The sequence below is a fragment of the Delphinus delphis genome, chromosome 15 (assembly GCF_949987515.2).
Source record: "Delphinus delphis chromosome 15, mDelDel1.2, whole genome shotgun sequence".
NCBI lineage: Eukaryota > Metazoa > Chordata > Mammalia > Artiodactyla > Delphinidae > Delphinus > Delphinus delphis.
Genome location: NC_082697.1, coordinates 72,283,265 through 72,300,575, shown reverse-complemented (window position 1 = coordinate 72,300,575; position 17,311 = coordinate 72,283,265). Strand labels below are relative to the sequence as shown.

Here is a 17,311-nt window from a genome sequence, read left to right as displayed (position 1 = left end):
TCCTGGCTCCCTTGGAACTCACCCTGGGGAAGAGGCCCACCGTTTGGCTGCAGTGGGGGCAAAAGAACAGGGCCAGGAGGCCGGGATGCCGGAATGAGTGGGGGCCCAGAAGGCGAGGCCGACACCATCAGTGGTGCTGGCAGCACTGGGGGGGTTGGGCCAGGCGTGGGCTGGGCTGAGAGCTCAGGGCCTGGAGGGGGTCGGACTGGGACAGGGCCCAGGGGAGTCCGTGGACTGTTCACCACCACCACTGTCCGGCCTTCTTGCTTGGGCATTGGCTGCAGCATCCTACGAGGAAAAAACAAGGGGATGGGTAGGGAAGGAGGGAGAGTGAAGAATAGGAAAAGAAATTAATAAGGAAGATGAGGCAGAAAAACAGACAGATTATAAAAGCAAAGGAGAGAAAGGTAAGACCCAATGGAGAAAACGGGAAAGAAATCCGATAACCAAAAAGCACAAAGCGAAAAAAGAAAAAGCACGAAGCAGAGAGAGGAGGGAGAAAAAAAAAATCAGTGACAAACACAAGGGCCTCTCCCAAAACCATCTTCTGGTTATTCTATCCCCCGATTCCTCCAAGTATTTTTCATCCATCTATATGAACATTCCAGCCTAGCCTCCAACTCTTACCTTTCCACCCCAATTCCCCCCAGCCAGCTGCAGCCACTTTTTTCTAGGAACCCACTTCCTTATTCCTCGGCCCTGGTACCTGTTGACCTTCATCTTGACTGGCTTGGGCCGGGGTGGGGGGTCCGGAGCAGTAGCCACCTCTAGCAGAACCCGGCGGGAAAGGCGGTGCTGGGGTAGAAATGTGTCGGCCTCATATCTAGAGACACGACCCTCCAGGCCAATGAGATCAAATCGACCCATGTCTATCCGCTGACATAAGAAGGAACACAAGAGCATAGTGTCAAAGGAGCCAATTTGGCAATGATTTCTTGGATATCACACCAAAAGCACAGACAACAAAAGAAAAAAACTGATAAATTAGACTGCATCAAAAGACACTATTAATAAAGTGAAAAGGCAACCCACAGATTAGGACCAAAATTATTTGCAAATCATGTATCTGGTAAAAGGCTAACATCCAGAACACACAAAGTCCTACTACAACTCAACAAAAAAAACAAACAATCCAATTTAAAAACTGGCGGGAATTTCCTGGCGGTCCAGTGGTTAGGACTCTGCACTTTCACTGCTGAAGAACCAGGTTCAAGCCCTGCTCGGGGAATTAAGATCCCACAGGCCCCACAGCGTGGCCAAAAATAAAAATAAAAATTGGCAAAGGTCTCAAACAGACATTTCTCCAGAGAAAATATACAATAAGCACGTGAAAAGATGTTCAACATAACTAATCATTAGGGAAATCAAAATCACAATGAGATACCACCTCACCTACTCAGACAGCCGTTATCAAAAAAACAGAAAACAGGTGTTGGCAATGATGTGGAGAACTCAGAACCTTTGCAAAATGCTGGTAGGAATGTAAAATAGTGCAGCTGCTACGGAAATCAGTATAGCTGTTGCTCAAAAAATTAAAAATAGAATAATCATATGATGCAGCAATTCCATTTCTGTGTATATATACCCAGAAGAATTGAAAGTAGGGACTTAAACACACATTTGTACACCTATGCTCACAGCAGCATTATTCACAGTAACCAAAAGGTGGAAACAACCGCAGTGTCCACTGATGAACAGATAAACGTGGTATTTGTCTCTATGTATGTAAATGTATACATGTGCATACCCACATACATGTATACACATACACAAGAACATGTATAATAGAATATTACCCAACCAAGGAAATCCTTACACATGCTTGAAGACATTCTACTAAGTATATATGCCAGTCACAAAAGGACAAATACTGTATGATCACACATACATGAAGTACCTAGAATAGTAAGTTTATAGAAACAGAAAGTAGAATGGTGGCTGCCAGGTGCTGGGAACAGAGGGAGAATGGGGAGTTATTATTTAATGGGTATGGAGTTTCAGTTTAGAAAGATGAAAAAATTTCTGAAGATGGATGATAGTGATGGCTGTACAACTATGTGAATGTACTTAGTGCCACTGTACCATATGCTTAGAAACAGTTAAAATATTTAAGCATTATTAATATGCCAGGCAATTCTAAAAATATTAACACAATTCTCACAAACATACTGCAGAATAGGCCTTATAACCCCAGTTTTGAAGGGCAAGCAAATTTAGGGTTAAAGGTTAATAATTAGCTTCCCCGAAGTGACACAGTTAGAAAACGATGAAACTGGAATAATGCTGAGGTGACAGGGCAAGTAAGTATGCAAAAGGTCAGACTCCAGCATAAAGAAAAGAGGTGCAGGGGTGGGTAGGGCCAATAACCTTGGAGGCAACTGCTTACCTGGAGAGGGTGGACATCAGTGGCCCTTAGCACCAGAGAGGCGGTGCTGAAACAGATGCCTGGAGTGATGAAGGGGGAGGTAACGGGTCGAGGGTCAAACAGGTTTGGATGATTGCAGACTTTTCGCAGCTGCATCAAAATGTTGATGACGCTCATGAAATGGCCCGTGGCTAGTGTCTCCTTAGTTCTGGGAGAAAGGAGAAATAAATGGGACATCTTGATAGTCACCTCCGCTCCACTGTAGGGTCCCAGGCCCACCCTCGGTCCTCCCTTACGTGGTCTGTGCCATGAAGTCATCATAGAGACAGCGCTGGCGCTTGGAGAGCCGGCAGCGGATAACATGCTCATATTTTTTGGGCATCTGCTTCTCAACATCCACCTTAACTCGGCGCAGCAAAAAAGGCCGCAAAACCTAAAAGCAAATAAGCAGGAGGCTGACAGGAGAACAGCGGGCACTATACCCCAGCCTAGACCCTCTACCTGGGTCTTGGCCTGATGACCAGCAGAGCGCTGGCTTAGCCCATCAGTAAACACTCATGGAGCCATGCAGCATGCCGGGAACCAATCACACAAAGGTGAATCAGATGCAAGCCCTCCTCTCAAGGAATTTATTATAATGAAAGAGACGAACATAAAGATAATACCACAACACAAGAAGTGATAAAGAAGGCACTGAGGACAGAGCAACTAACTAAGCAGAAGGGATGAGTCAAACTACAGTTCCAAGGAGTAACTGTACATTTACAAGATTGTGAAAGTAAATCCAGCCAAGAAGCTGAGAACAAATCTGTGGCACTGACAGCAGCAAAGAAAACCAAAGACAAATCTGAGATCTCAGGAGATAAAATCTGATATGACACAGTCATCAACTTGACATGGAAGAAGTGAAAAAAGAGAAAATAAAGAGGTATAGTTTCACTAAATCTAGTGTGGTAATCATTTCATGATGTATGTAAGTCAAATCATTATGTTGTACACCTTAAACTTATACAGTGCTATATGTCAATTATATCTCAATAAAATAGGAACAAATAATATTAAAAATATTTTAAAACTTTAAAAACGAGGAAGTATAGTCAAGGAAGACATCTTGGTTTCTACTGAATAGTTTGATTTACCAAACTGATGGTGTGATTGACCAAAATGGAGTAGAAATAATAGGCTATAAGGCTTGAGATGTTTGGCTTAGAACAGAGTGAGTTCAAGAGGAACTTTCTGGCAGGGTAGGCGACAGCTGCCAAGGCAGGGCTGAGCCCCAGGGGCTAAGGAGAGAGGGAAGTGCCCCTTGTATTCCAAAAATGTCAGGCTGAAGGCACCAAGCTGAGAGGGAAATTTTTTTTTTTTTTTTTTTTGCGGTACGCAGGCCTCTCACTGTTGTGGCCTCTCCCACTGCGGAGCACAGGCTCTGGACGCGCAGGCTCAGTGGCCATGGCTCACGGGCCCAGCCACTCCGCGGCATGTGGGATCTTCCTGACAGGGCACGAACCCGTGTCCCCTGCATCGGCAGGCGGACTCTCAACAACTGCGCCACCAGGGAAGCCCTGAGAGGGAAATTTTTATTGTTTTCTGTATAAAAATGTCCATCAGATGGGGTTCAAAGGGGTTGGGGGCAAATAACAAAAATAAATAAATAAAATTTCACAAAAAGAGGAACTTTCAATTAAAGACATTATCAGAAATTTAAATACAGGTTGAGTGGTCTAGAGAGTCAAGGAATTATATAAATCAGTATGCCGATGAGATAAGTAAACTGGGTGACAAAAAAAAAGTAAAGATCAGAATGCTGAGAGATGTTATTTAAAAGCTGGACACTGGACAAAGGAAGAGGAGCCAGAGAAGACCAAAAATAAAAAAATAAAAGAAGAAAAGAAAAAGAGAACACAACAAAACTATGTAATTGTGGAAAGTCAGGTAAAGAGAAACCCAAGCCAGGAACAGATCAGCATTATCATTCTACTCAAAGAATAAAAACAGAAATGCTACCATTAAAGAAAACAAGCAGAATGATGACTAAGATGGGGTCACTCAATCTGGCAATGAGTTAAGTCACTGGAACACTGCAGTTTGACAACTGGGTAAATTCAACCTAGCACTGACTTCCCTCTTCCTAAGGCTTTTCTGAGTATTGCCCTTAGTTCCTTGCCATTCCCAATGCCCTTGACAAACTGGTACAGGTCCTACCTTGTGAAGGCGTTTGACTAGACCTTCATTGTACTCTTGGCTGCCCTCAATCATGCCAGTTAGGGGATTAGAGAACCATTCCTTGAACTCGCGATGAGACTGGAAGACATGGGGCATCAAAAAGTGCATCAAGGACCACAGTTCCATGAGGCTGTTCTGCAAGGGTGTTCCTGTCAGGAGCAGGCGTCTCTGGCTGCAAAGAGACAGGGAATTACAGGGAGGATGGTCAGCAAAGTCCCAACTGTGCAAGCATCCCACCCGGCAGGCCAAGTCAACCCTCCCATGAATCTCAGACATCTCCATCTCCACCTGTTGAAGTTGAGCAATGACTGCCAGCGCTGAGACTTGAAGTTCTTGATGTTCTGAGCCTCATCCAGAATGAGATAGCGCCAGTTCTTGCGGCGGAAGGCCTGGTGGTCCTGCAGCACCAGCTTGTAAGATGTGATACACACATGGAAGGCATTGGGCTTGGTCCAGCCCTGCAGTATCAGGAGAAAGTAGCAGAAAGTGGGGTAAAAAGAAAGAGCAAAAAGAAGACATCCTAAGATCTTCAAGGGACAGAAATCACGTTGGGAGAAAGAAAAGTCCCAGGAGCAGAATGGGGTAACAGAAAGGGAAGGGAAAGGAACTCATTTGAGGAAAGGGCCTAAAAGTATAGGAAACATCAATAGGGGAAGGGAGCAAACACATGGGGAAGCAAACCTGCCGCTTGAGCTTCCTCTCCTTCTGGGCTCCATAGTAAGTAAGGATTTTAAAGCTGGGGCACCAACGTTTCAGCTCCATCTCCCAGTTCAACATCACGCTGGTGGGGACAATGATCAAATGGGGACCCCAGTTACCTGTTTAGCAAAAGAATGAGAGATGTACAACACGGTGACTGCAGTTAATAATACTGTATTGCACATGTGAAATTACTAAGAGTAAATCTTAAAAGTTCTCACCACAGGAAAAAACAAAATGTTTTGTAACTATGTATGATGATGGACCTTAATTAGTCTTACTATGATGATCATTCTGCAGTGTATACACACACCAAATCTTTATACTGTACATCTGAAATATAGTGTTAAATGTTAATTATACCTCAATTTTAAAAAATAAAGTAAGATTCGGAGAGATCTGGGGCAGAGGAATTTTAAAAAGATGAGAGATGGTAAGGAAATACAAACTTTGGGGTTCTGGAACTCAGGTATAAAACCCTGACGATTCTGTCCTAATGGCCCTTCCTAAGAATCCTAGCACCATAATACAAATGAACTTATTTACAAAACAGAAACAGACGTATAGACACAGAAAACAAAATTATGGTTACCCAAAGGGAAAGGGGAGAAGGGATAAATTAGGCGTATGGGAATGACAGATACACACTACTACATGTAAAATAGATGAAAAGAATTTACTACATAGCACAATAAATTATATTCAATATCTTACAATAACCTAAAAGAAAAAGAATCTGAAAAAGAACATATACATACATACGTATAACCAAATCACTTTGCTGTACCCCCTGAAACTAACCGAAAATTGTAAATCAACTAAGTCAAAATTTGGGGGGGGGGGTTGGGGAATCCTAGTGCCTACAATGACCTCTCTATACAGTTATTGACCAGAGTCAATGAAGCTACTTATCAGCAAGAGACTGTTTCACCGTGCTACAGTTGAAGTCATTAAATAAGCTTCCCAGGAAATTGGCCAAGGGAGACCCAAGAAGAAGGGCCCGGCCTAGTTACCTTTCTCACAGGCCAAGTGGGCAAGCAGGGAAATGGTCTGGATCGTCTTGCCTAGCCCCATCTCATCAGCAAGAATGCCATTAAGCTTCTTCTCATACATAGTAACCAGCCAGTCCAGCCCAATGTGTTGGTACTCCCGGAGCTGGCCCCGTAGGAGCAGGGGGATGGGTGTCTTCACCTAGTAGGTAGGAGGAGAGGTAACACAATGGAATTGAGGAATCTGTCACTGAGAAACAGGAGACTCAAGATATGAGAAAGCAGGGGCTTCCCTGGTGGCGCAGTGGTTAAGAATCCACCTGCCAATGCAGGGGACACGGGTTCGAGCCCTGGTCCGGGAAGATCCCACATGCCATGGAGCAACGAAGCCAGTGTGCCACAACTACTGAGCCTGCTCTCTAGAGCCCGCCAGCCACAACTACTGAGCCCAAGTGCCACAACCACTGAAGCCCGCATGCCTAGAGCCCATGCTCCACAACGAGAGAAGCCATCGCAATGAGAAGCCCGCACACCACAACGAAGAGTAGCCCCCACTCGCCGCAACAAGAGAAAGCCCGCACGCAGCAACGAAGACCCTAGGCAGCCAAAAATAAATAAATAAATAAATTAAAAAAAAAAAAAAGATATGAGAAAGCAGAAGCTTGGGCCTAGAAATACCTGGGTAGTGGCCAAGGTATAACCCTTGGGCTGGAGACTTTCAGCTGCTGCAGCGATGTCAGTAATTTCTTTCTTAGGGCCTAGAGTGGTGGTGGGCCCTGGGGTGGGAGGTCCACTGCCTCCATCTGCCTCACTCTGCTCTTCGTCCCTGGCAAGCAAGTACTCCACCCCGAAGTCATCATCTTCCTCCTCTTCCTCATCTGCTTGGCTCTGTGACTGGGACTCCTCAGATTCCTCAGACTCAGATTCCTCCGATTCCGAACTCCCGCTTGTTTCTTCCTCTTCTGAGTGCTCATCTTCCTCATCCTCACTCTGTTCCTCAGCAGAGTCTAAAGCACAAGATCAAGGCTTAGTGTTCACCATACCTACTCCTCCAGTCTTGCCCTCCCCAGCTCTTGCCTCATGACCACACATTCACCTGACTGACTGCTACTATCCTCTTGAGTAGCCTCTTCAGCTTCTGTGGCCCCCTCTGGTTCACAGTCAGAGCTGTTAGCCTCAACTTCATCTTCATCTTCCTCTTCACTACTCCCAGAACCTGGGGCAGAGGCATCAGAGGCATAGGCTCCTGCGTACTGCTGCAGTAGCTCCTCCACAGACAGCTCACCTGGAAGAGAAGTGAAGGATAAGCCTTCACATGCTTCACGGGGAAGAAGGGGAGGTCTGAGTGGTGCCAGTTCATTTTACCTCAGCTTCTACAGACACTGCTAGGCCCATGTCTGAAGGGAGGCAAAAGAGTTTACTTGCAGCAGCAGCTATTTTCAGCCAAGCCCCGTAACATGGGCTAGAACTGTGGATGGTCCTGCCTTCCACTGGGAAGGACGGCATCAATCTGAGGAACCTCCCCTTTAAGGTTCAGATCAAACATGGCCACTATCCTCTTCCAATAGTTCTTCCCTCCACTCAGCTCTCACATCACTTTGTTCAAACTTCCATCATAACCAATCATAATTTTCTACTTATAACCATCTATAAATCTGTCTCTGTCATTAGATCTAGAGTATCTCCAGAAGGGATAAGAGTGTCTTATTCATTTCTTTATCTCTGGCATTCTGCACAGAGACACCAAGTGGGTACTCAGTAAAATGTCTGGTGTCACCTTCTCGAGCCAACTCGCTCAGCTCCATGGCATGATCCACCTCCCCTTCCAACTGCTCCTCAGCTGCTATGGTATCCTCTTCATCCTCCGCTAGGAAAGAGAATGAACCAAGATCAACGGGGTCAGAGGCTCAGAACACAGTCCAAGTGGAAGAGGTGAGAAAGTCTGAAATATTAGGTCCAGACAATTTAAGGGGTAAGAGGCAACAGGACTGAGAACAGGCCTGACCTTCATCTTCATTGGCAGCAAACTCTTCATCATCCTCATCCGGATGCCAAGGCTGTTTGTTGCGCTGTGTGACAGAGGAGGGTGGGGGCTTTACCTGTTTGGCAGAGGATGAAAAAGGAGAAGGCCTATGGTTAGAGCAGCAAGAGAAAGACACAACGTTGAGTAAGATGTCACAGAATAGTCTCTCTGTCCCACTGAGTGACAGTTGCCACTGACACCGTCCCAGGGCAAGGATACAATCAAGGGTTTTCAATTTCAGTACCAGCTACCAAATCCTGGCCCCACTGCCCGGGGGAGGACCTGTGAAAGTGCCAGAAGAGAAACACAGGCCCCCAACACCAACCCCATGCACTCGGACACATGGAAAAACAAAAAGCTTAGGTCCAGAAGAGACGTCAAGGTTACCATCTCAGCTCCGAACCTACAAACCAGCAAGTGAGTATTAGGGCCATTTCACAGAAACGACAAGGACCAAAGTAAGTTTTTTTCCAAGCTCACACAGCAATTCTAAGAGTACTCTTCCACACATCAGAAACCTGGCCATCTCACACTGTAACTTGCCCCAAACCCAGGTTCTTTCCTATCCAACCTCAAATGAGAGCCCAAATGCTCACACCACGGAGGACTCCTAAAAACCACAACCAACCTCATAGACTGGAAGAACTCAGTCCTTAAGGTTCTCCCTCTGCTCCCACTCTGAACCCACCTTCTATCCCCTTCTGCCCATACCTTCAACACCTGAGAGGACTCTTCTTCACCACCTTCTTCAGGCCCATCTCGGGTGTCACTATCATGAGATGAGGGGGTTCTTGAGGGGCTGGAAGGCCCTCCTAGCAGCTGAGGGGGGAGGGAACGGAGCAGCTCTTCCAGTGGCAGTTCTCCCTCACGTCGAAGTAGCTCAATCTCACGCCTCTGGGTCTCTGCATCATTGCCTTCCTGTTGTTCTTCAACCTCAATCGTCTCCTCATCATCCTCTTCCTCCTCCTCTTGGGGTTGGAAGTCCCCATCTATAGCAGGAGAACAAGGTCACAAAGTCCACGGGGCCCTGCAAGCCACAGGGTGGGTTTTCAGCTCTGGAAAGGGTACATGAGGAAGAGTAACAGAGCTAAAGAGGACACACACCTTCATCATCCATCCGGGAAACTGGGGGTGGAGGACTAGAGGCAGCTGAGGAAGAGCCAAGGCAAGGGGAGGAACCAGCTTTGCTGGAGGTTAGTGGCTGGTTGAGGCTCTGAGACAGAAGGTCTGAGTACTTTTCAGTTTGCCCCACGATGAAGTCCAGGTGCAGGTCCAGGGCTTTTTTCCGCTTTTCCTCAAGCCGGGACTGTTGTTTGAATTGCACCACCTGACACAAGCATGAAATGGAGGGATCACCGAGATAATCTTTTACTCATGTATTCTTACTCAACATTTAGGGAAGCCTCCACTATGCTAGGCCCTGGGCTGGCTTTTCAGGAGGGAAGAGCTAAATGACCTTAAGGGTGCTTCTGAGGAAAGCAGAAAGGAAGCACAGGATAGAGAAGAGCCAGCTTAGTCTCTGGCAGTGGGGAAAGACTTACAAATGTATCTGGAGCTGAATCTTAAAGATTAAGTAGGTGTTCCCTAAGTGAAGATGAGGAAAAAGGCATCCCCTGCAGCAGAAAAAGCATGTGTAAATGGCCACGGACATACAAGAGAATATTTGAAGTGGAAAGAAGAAAAGGGGGCTTCCCTGGTGGCGCAGTGGTTGAGAGTCCGCCTGCCGATGCAGGGGACATGTGTTCGTGTCCCGGTCCGGGAAGATCCCTCATGCTGCGGAGCGGCTGGACCCGTGAGCCATGGCCACTGAGCCTGCGCATCCGGAGCCTGTGCTCCGCAACGGGAGAGGCCAGAACAGTGAGAGGCCCGCGTACCACAAAAAAAAAAAAAAAAAAAGAAAGAAAGAAAAGAAAAGGAACTGGCAGAATACAAGAATGAAAATATAGACAGAAGCCAGGTAATACTTAAGAAATAATTACAGGAACTTCCCTGGTGGTCCAGTGGTAAAGAATCCCCCTTACAATGCAGGGGACATGGGTTCGATCCCTGGTTGGGGAACTAAGATCCCACATGCCGTGGTTCAACTAAGTCCACGCACCATGACTACTGAGCTCGCACGCCTCAATGACAGAGCCCACGTGCTGCAAACTACAGAGCCCATGTGCCCTGGAGCCCGGGCGCCACAACTAGAGAGAGAAAACCCACACATCACAACTAGAGAGAAGCTCACACACCGCAACTAGAGAGAAGCCTGTGCACCACAACGAAGACCCTGACACAGCCCAAAAAGATAAAAGAAAATAAACAAAATGACATTTAAAAAAAAGAAACAATTACAACTTAATAAATGAGAACAATTCAGTTAACGAGAACTTTGATGGTATTTAAGCAGGTAAATGGCACACACTTGAAAAAAGCACACTGAACGGGCTGCAAAGGACAGATGGCCAAGGGGAGTCAAGAAGTCCTATTAGCAATCCCCAAATGCAGGACCCATATTTTTCCATTGTACTTCTCTCTTCCTCGTAGAACTCAATGCTTGAAAGGTCCAGCACACAACAGAAATGTCATCAGAGTTGCATGAAATAATTATCCACTCTCCTCAGGAGAACTTTTGATCATTCCTGCTACCATGCTACCCACCAGTCAACCCCAAGGCATTTCCCTTTCCCAATCTCTGCTGCCTACCTTCTCCACATTGCTCCAAAACTGCCTAACATCCTTGGCCATGGTGGAGGCGATTCGGCGCAGCTTGGCCTGCTCCTCCCTCCGGGCCCGTTCCTCTTTCTGCCGCTGCTCCTCGTGGTGCCGGATCACCATTCGCACCACCTGTGGGGATGAGGTGAAAACACTCCAAGGCCAGACGCTTGGCCCATCCCCAAGTCAAGGGTAAAGAGAAAAGTCAAAGCCAAGAAACCTGGGAAGTCAGAGCTTGCCTCTCGAGACTAGAAGCATTTACAAGCACTGTACACCATTATGTTTGGTTCCCTTCCAACCAACCTACCCATCAAGAAAAAGCAAACCTGAAAACAAAATGGAAAGTAGTAGGTCCAGTTGAGGACATACCTTACGGGCCACACCCCGTTTCCAACGGCGCTCCTGAGCAAAGTCGGCAGAGAGCCACTGCATCTCCTCACACAGATAGTCCCAGTGGCCCTTGGGGCGGGGAGGCTCGGGCACTTTAGGCAGTCTCTTCAGTGACCAGAAACCCTCCTTCCGCAGCTCAGCAATCCGAGTCTCAATCTCAGCCTCCTAATGAGGAAGAGCTAGGTCAATCAAGTTACTTGACATATACTTCACCTCATGACCATGGCTGAATCCCTGACCTCTGACTACGTACAGGCACTGACTGGACTGAGTGTTATATGCTTGTCTTGAGTCCACATACCAATCCTATGAGTTGATATTATACGCTCTTCAGGTGAGCAAAAAGAAGATCAGGGAGATTGAGTGATTTACTTGAGATTACAAAGATAGGAGCTGATAAGTACTGGGAATTAAAAATACGTCTGACTCCACACACCAGATTTCATGCTTTTTCCATTTTTTCACACTCCATACCTTATGAATATAGGCACAACTTAGGAAAACATATCCAAGGGAAGCTTCCCAGAGAACAAGGAAAGCATGCTTCCTTACTGACTCTAGATACACTGAAGGGACCTTCACTGCCGCAGAATTCTACTTACACAAGAGTATATGTTCGTACTTAAAAATATGCTATAAAATCCAATTTACATAATCCAGTTAGTTTTTAAAAAATATTATTTTTATAAAAATGTACTTTTTTTAAAAAATGTACTTTTTTGTGGAAAATACTGAACAGTTATACACAAAAAGATTAACAGTGGTTAGTATTACAAAAAGATAACAATGTTTCTACATTCGTTATATCATAAAAAGAAAAATGAAAGCACTTGAAATTTTTATTTAACAGAGGTGACTTATAAACTCAGGACAACTGCCCTCATTATTTTTGTCCTCTCCTGACAAAAACTAAATCAAAGGAACTAACAGCCACAGATGAGACAAGAAACTAAATGGCCTGATGGTCACCAAGGAAACACCAAGAAAGACATGGATATTAGACCAATGGCTCTCAAGTTTGAGCATGCATCAGAATCATCTGTAGTGCTTTTTAAGACAGTGCTGGACCCCACGCCTAGAGTTTTAAATGGGTAGGTAGAAGAAGGGTACGAAGAATTTGCATTTCTAATAAGTTCCCAGGTAATGCTGATGTTGCTGGCCCAGAGACAACATTTACCTCTGGTAAGTTTAACAGAGACTACAGGAGAAAAACGTGAAGTAGAAACCAATAAATCTTAGGAGGCTCATAGCTTACAAAGCACTTTTGTGTCTATTTTCTCCTTTAACTTAAACCTTTTATCAGCCTATTCACTACTACACCATCCCTATTTTAAAAAAAAGAAAATGAGGCTCAGAGTTCAAGAAACTTGTTCAAGATCAAAGCAGAGACTGTACTGTAAATCAAAGATAAGGAAAGAAATGTAAAATACCCATGGGACATAGGAGTTCAGGGAGGAAGACTCCTAAGAAGCCTCATGGGCCTTCCCAATACATACATGCTTGGCCTGCTCTGCAATCTCAGCATGGCTCTTCTCCCACTTTGGGCCCTTGTTAGCCAGGTCAGCAGCCTGGGGTAAGCTGAGCCCCTCCAGGGGCACTGTGGCACCATCTGGGGGCCCTGGAGGTCCATCCAAAGAGGAATCTTGAGCTATATGCTGGGGGGAGATGCCACCTGCCCCACTAGAGGCTGGGGAACTGGATGAGGCAGGGGACACAGGATTGCTGCCTGTCATGCCGTCCGACACCATCTAGAAAAGGGAGAAATGACAGATAAGATGAATGCTTAGCAGCACTCTACCATGGGTTTTAAGTACATTCCTTCATTCTATCTCCACAAGAAAAAGCTCTGGAGTAAGGTATCAACCTCATTTTTATAAACACAACATTTGGGATAAAGTTTTAATAAGGTACTCAAGACGGCAAAGCCAAGTTTCCAGTAAACACTTGGCATGCAAGAGGAATTAGAGCCTGACATTTACATGATTCCCAAATTCAAGACTACTACTATAGCACATGACCTCAAATTTTAATGATCTTTTCAGAACCTCAATGATTTCACTCACATAAACAACTCCCTGTTTTTCCCTCCTTTTCACAGCAAGTATGACAGATTCACCCATGCGAATAAATCTGAGCTACCACCAAATTCAAAAAGCATCAAAAAATCCAAGATCACCTAAACCTCTTTATGTTCATCACCAGCCTCGGTAGTTTCCTTTACTGGAGAGGTAGATGGGGAAAGGGAGGATTAGTCACTGTTCTCAAATATCCACCTATTACAAGGTACCGCATAAGCAATAATGAGTATAGAACAAAGTCCTACTTAAATGTGCATAGTGAGGGAACTCATGAAATTCACTCTGGCACACAAGCCTCATAGTGGGCCACTCAAATTCCTACCTCAACTAAATGAAGAAAAACATTATGTCGCATAATTTCCCAGCTGCTCAGGAAAATAATATCAAACCCATAACCATCAAAAGCCTACTGTACGGGAAACCTAGGTCTGTCCAGTTTTTTAAAAGTCATGATTTTCTTCTACCTCCAGCACTCCCTCAGTATGAGAAAAGAATGAATACTACACACCATCCATAAGGCTTACCTCATTCCAGTTCCAAAAGAAACCGAGCTATTCTCAAAGTACGCAGTCTTAAAAGCATTTTGTCACAAACCCCATTTCCAACCTGGCTTAATTCAACTTTTTTCAGGTAACGAGGAATTTCCATGCTCTTAGAGATCAACATTATATTAATGTCAAGTAGAATATGAGTATCCAACAGGCTTGACAGCCCACCTGAGCATCAAAGATTCTCCAAACTCAGTTACCAAGGTAGCTAGGATCATGGAAACCCGGCTAAGACCTGCCACATTTCTTCTGCCTCAAAGCCAGCAGCCCACAAAGCAGAAGCAGAGAAGGAACCCTCCCCACTTTCAAACCTGTGTTTGCAAGATTGGGAGCTGAGGGTGAGCAGGGGAGGGGCTGCTCTGCATGGTCCCACTCCCAGGCTCCTCTTTGGATGCCTGAAGAACGACTGGGTCGTTGTCACCACTGCTGCTGGCCGAGGGGCTGGCGTCCGGCTGCAGGGCATGCTGGGAGCTGGACTCATTCTGGGCCACCGGCCACCGGGACCCGCCTTCCAGGGCCCGGGGCCCACTAGGGCGTCCCAGCCTCCACTCAGGTTCACCGGCCTCTGGAGCACCTAAAGTAAGGTAAAAAAGAGTAGAAATGGGATTTAGAAAGATTAAAGAATCTTCTTAAAAAACAGGGATAACACTAACAAATAAAGATAATCAAACACAGTGATTATAGCTTACGTTTCTTGAGCATCTACTATGTGTCAAATACCTTACTGAGTACTTACTTGATGTGTTCTATAATCCTCACATCTACCTTATAAACCAGATACATTTCATGCTATGATAAAATGCTTACTTAGCTCCTTCTACATACCAAAAACAGAGCTACGCAGAAAAGACCGCTGACATAAACTTAGCTTACATTCTAATATTTCCTCTGTTTTATAAATTAGGAAATCAGAATACAAAGAGACCAGAAGACTTGCATAAGGTCACAGTAAGGAAGTAGGAGGAGGAGGACAAACCTAGACAGTCTGATGCCAAAACCAAGAGAACGTGCTACTCTCCTTGGTAGAGTCAGGGTGATCAGATCTTTCTCTCTCCGTAGTCCCAGATCTGTTATTGCACCACAATCATTATCTCAAACATCTTTCCCATTAGCATCAGCACATGAAATGGTATATGAGCCCTCACCTGTGTGAGCTGAGACCACACCCCCTGTGAAAGTCTGTACTTCCACGGTGCCGCCGTACTGAGGGGAATCACGCCTGAAACAAAAAGGGAGGAAAACGGCAGTGAGGAACTAATCCACATTTACCAACATCCATCAAAGCCTTCTTTACACCAACTTTTGAGGCTTTTAAATATACCCAAATCAGTTTAAAGGCGGAAGAGAACTACAGTAGTAAAAAAAAATCACATTTCAGAAAAATGAAAACAAACCACGTTTTGTGAAAACAGAATTCCCTAGTAACATGAGATTCTGGCTGGGGAGGAGAAGCAGGGAAGTGAAGCCCCCCAAACAAGTTTAAAAAGCTTAAGGGTAAAAGGCTCCAACTTCTGAATGGAGGACAAATTAACAAAGCCAAAAAAGCTGTCACATCCAGAAGCTCAAAAGGTGCTGGCTGCCTGGCAGCCGGCTCTCCTTTCCAGTGAGGGCTAAACGTAGGAGGATCCACCCTTCCTCAGGGCAGGCCCTGCGACTCCTATACCTGCGCCATATGACACTTCCCCAAACAGCAGAACTAGAGCAGGAGACCTTAGAGGAGCAAAGGTAAGGAAGCCCGAGCAGCAGAGAACCATACCCCGGAAATAGGCAGGGTAAACCCACACAAGGCCCGGAAGTGTTTCTCCAGTGTTTAAGGAAATTCTTTAACCACAGTGCAGCCTTCGATTCACTCTACCTTCCACAACAGAGTCACTGGAATCGAGCTAACCAGAATTCAAGAAGCTTGAACTCTCGACCCCCGGCTTTATTACTGTCTCCCAACCCGTCCCCACAGCCTGACCCAGCGTGACCCCTGACCTCTGCCCCAACTTGCCACTAGCCCTAAGATAGCCCCGCCCCCTCCTAGACTCCCACCCCACCCAACGTGCGCGACTGGGGGAGGGGCCCGCGCGTGCGCGCCTGGAGGCGGAGAGAGCCGGCTGCGCGCACCGCCCGGGGGCTCCCGCCAGAACCCAAGCCCACGCACCCAAGGGTCGCAGGACTAGGAAGCCTCTCATCCCTGCCCGTCAGGGAGCCCCCACCACCAGACCGCGAAAGGCTGAGATAAGGGGGGGTTCGTGCCGCCAGGTCCTGGCTCCTGACTGGATATGGTGGGCGCGGGCCCCGACTACTCGTCCCACGCCCCCCTTCCTCTTCCCGCGCGCCCCTTAGGGGGGACTGGGGTTGGTGGGCGGGCAGGAGCGCACCTGGGTCCGTCCTCTCAGGGCTCGCTCGCTCGCTCAGGCACGCGTGCGCAGACGGGCAGGAGGGGAGAGGAGACGCGCCCGGGCCCAGAACCGGCCGGCCTGGCCCCCCTCAGCCTGTCGCTATGGGCGCGCGCCGACAGCCTCGCGCACCGGCCCCGGGGCCCCGGCCGAAGGTGCGCGCGCAGCACCCCGGGAAGGTGGGAGGGGAGGCGGTGGCGGAAAGATGCGCGCGCAGTCACCCGTAAGGGGAGGGGGAGCTGTGGGGCGTCCGCCATCTTGTCTCCCTCTCCTTACCTGCGTCCTCGGGGGCGTGCGCACCACCCCCCCTCCCGCCGAGGAGGGGGGAGGGCCCCCTCTTGGCCGCCGCCTTCGCGGCCTTTAAATTCCCCTGGGGCCCGCGGTTACTGTCACCGCCTTGCTTCCACTGCTTCCTCTCGCGGCACAGAGATGCGGGCGGTGGGTGGGAAAAATGGGAGACGCTACTCGCAGCGAACCGCCACCGCCGCTTCCGAGGCCTCACCAAAATGGCCGCCGCCGTCTCGGCCGCCACCACCAACACCACCGCCACCACCACAGCTCACTATCGCTACCGCCGGCGCGGCCCGTCCTCTCGCGAGAGACAGTAACAGGAGGTTCGGGGAGCGGAGAGGTTCGCGTGCTAGCGTAGGGCGCTGTCCGACGCGCAAGGCAGGCTGGGAGATGTAGTCCTCCCGGAGGCTCGCCGCTTGGTCCGCGGCGGAAAGCTTTTACCCTCCACCACGGAACCTGCCGCTGGGGCTGCCTTGCGGCTGCCAACTCGGATCGATACACCCCACTTTTTTTAATAGATCACCCAGAAAGCTGAAGCAATTTCTCAGGTACTTTCAACAAGTTAGTAGTGGAACCTGGGCCTCTGGATTCCCACGACAGTCCACTTAAGTAGAGCTGCTTCGT

General features: G+C 47.4%; 1 protein-coding gene and 1 non-coding gene across 2 annotated transcripts in view; both read right to left on the bottom strand.

Annotated features, from left to right (window-relative positions):
* SRCAP (Snf2 related CREBBP activator protein) overlaps positions 1-16,920 on the bottom strand; it is a 32,443-nt gene extending 15,523 nt beyond the window's left edge. Inside the window, exons 1-20 of the mRNA XM_060032086.1 lie at positions 16,899-16,920; positions 15,158-15,231; positions 14,324-14,586; positions 12,883-13,134; positions 11,366-11,551; positions 10,988-11,128; positions 9,404-9,626; positions 9,011-9,288; positions 8,282-8,375; positions 8,054-8,143; positions 7,373-7,561; positions 6,955-7,283; positions 6,301-6,478; positions 5,270-5,406; positions 4,877-5,046; positions 4,568-4,760; positions 2,662-2,798; positions 2,387-2,573; positions 707-876; positions 23-288 (exon numbers count right to left, since the gene is read on the bottom strand). Of these exons, the coding sequence (XP_059888069.1) occupies positions 23-288; positions 707-876; positions 2,387-2,573; positions 2,662-2,798; positions 4,568-4,760; positions 4,877-5,046; positions 5,270-5,406; positions 6,301-6,478; positions 6,955-7,283; positions 7,373-7,561; positions 8,054-8,143; positions 8,282-8,375; positions 9,011-9,288; positions 9,404-9,626; positions 10,988-11,128; positions 11,366-11,551; positions 12,883-13,134; positions 14,324-14,377 (3,274 nt within the window). The 5' untranslated portion in view covers positions 14,378-14,586; positions 15,158-15,231; positions 16,899-16,920. The remainder of the gene's footprint in view (positions 1-22; positions 289-706; positions 877-2,386; positions 2,574-2,661; positions 2,799-4,567; positions 4,761-4,876; positions 5,047-5,269; positions 5,407-6,300; positions 6,479-6,954; positions 7,284-7,372; positions 7,562-8,053; positions 8,144-8,281; positions 8,376-9,010; positions 9,289-9,403; positions 9,627-10,987; positions 11,129-11,365; positions 11,552-12,882; positions 13,135-14,323; positions 14,587-15,157; positions 15,232-16,898) is intronic.
* On the bottom strand, positions 8,466-8,596 carry LOC132439040 (small nucleolar RNA SNORA30/SNORA37 family). Its single transcript, XR_009522274.1, has one exon. It is a non-coding gene; the product is annotated as a small nucleolar RNA SNORA30/SNORA37 family (small nucleolar RNA).
* Positions 16,921-17,311: the final 391 nt, after the last annotated feature.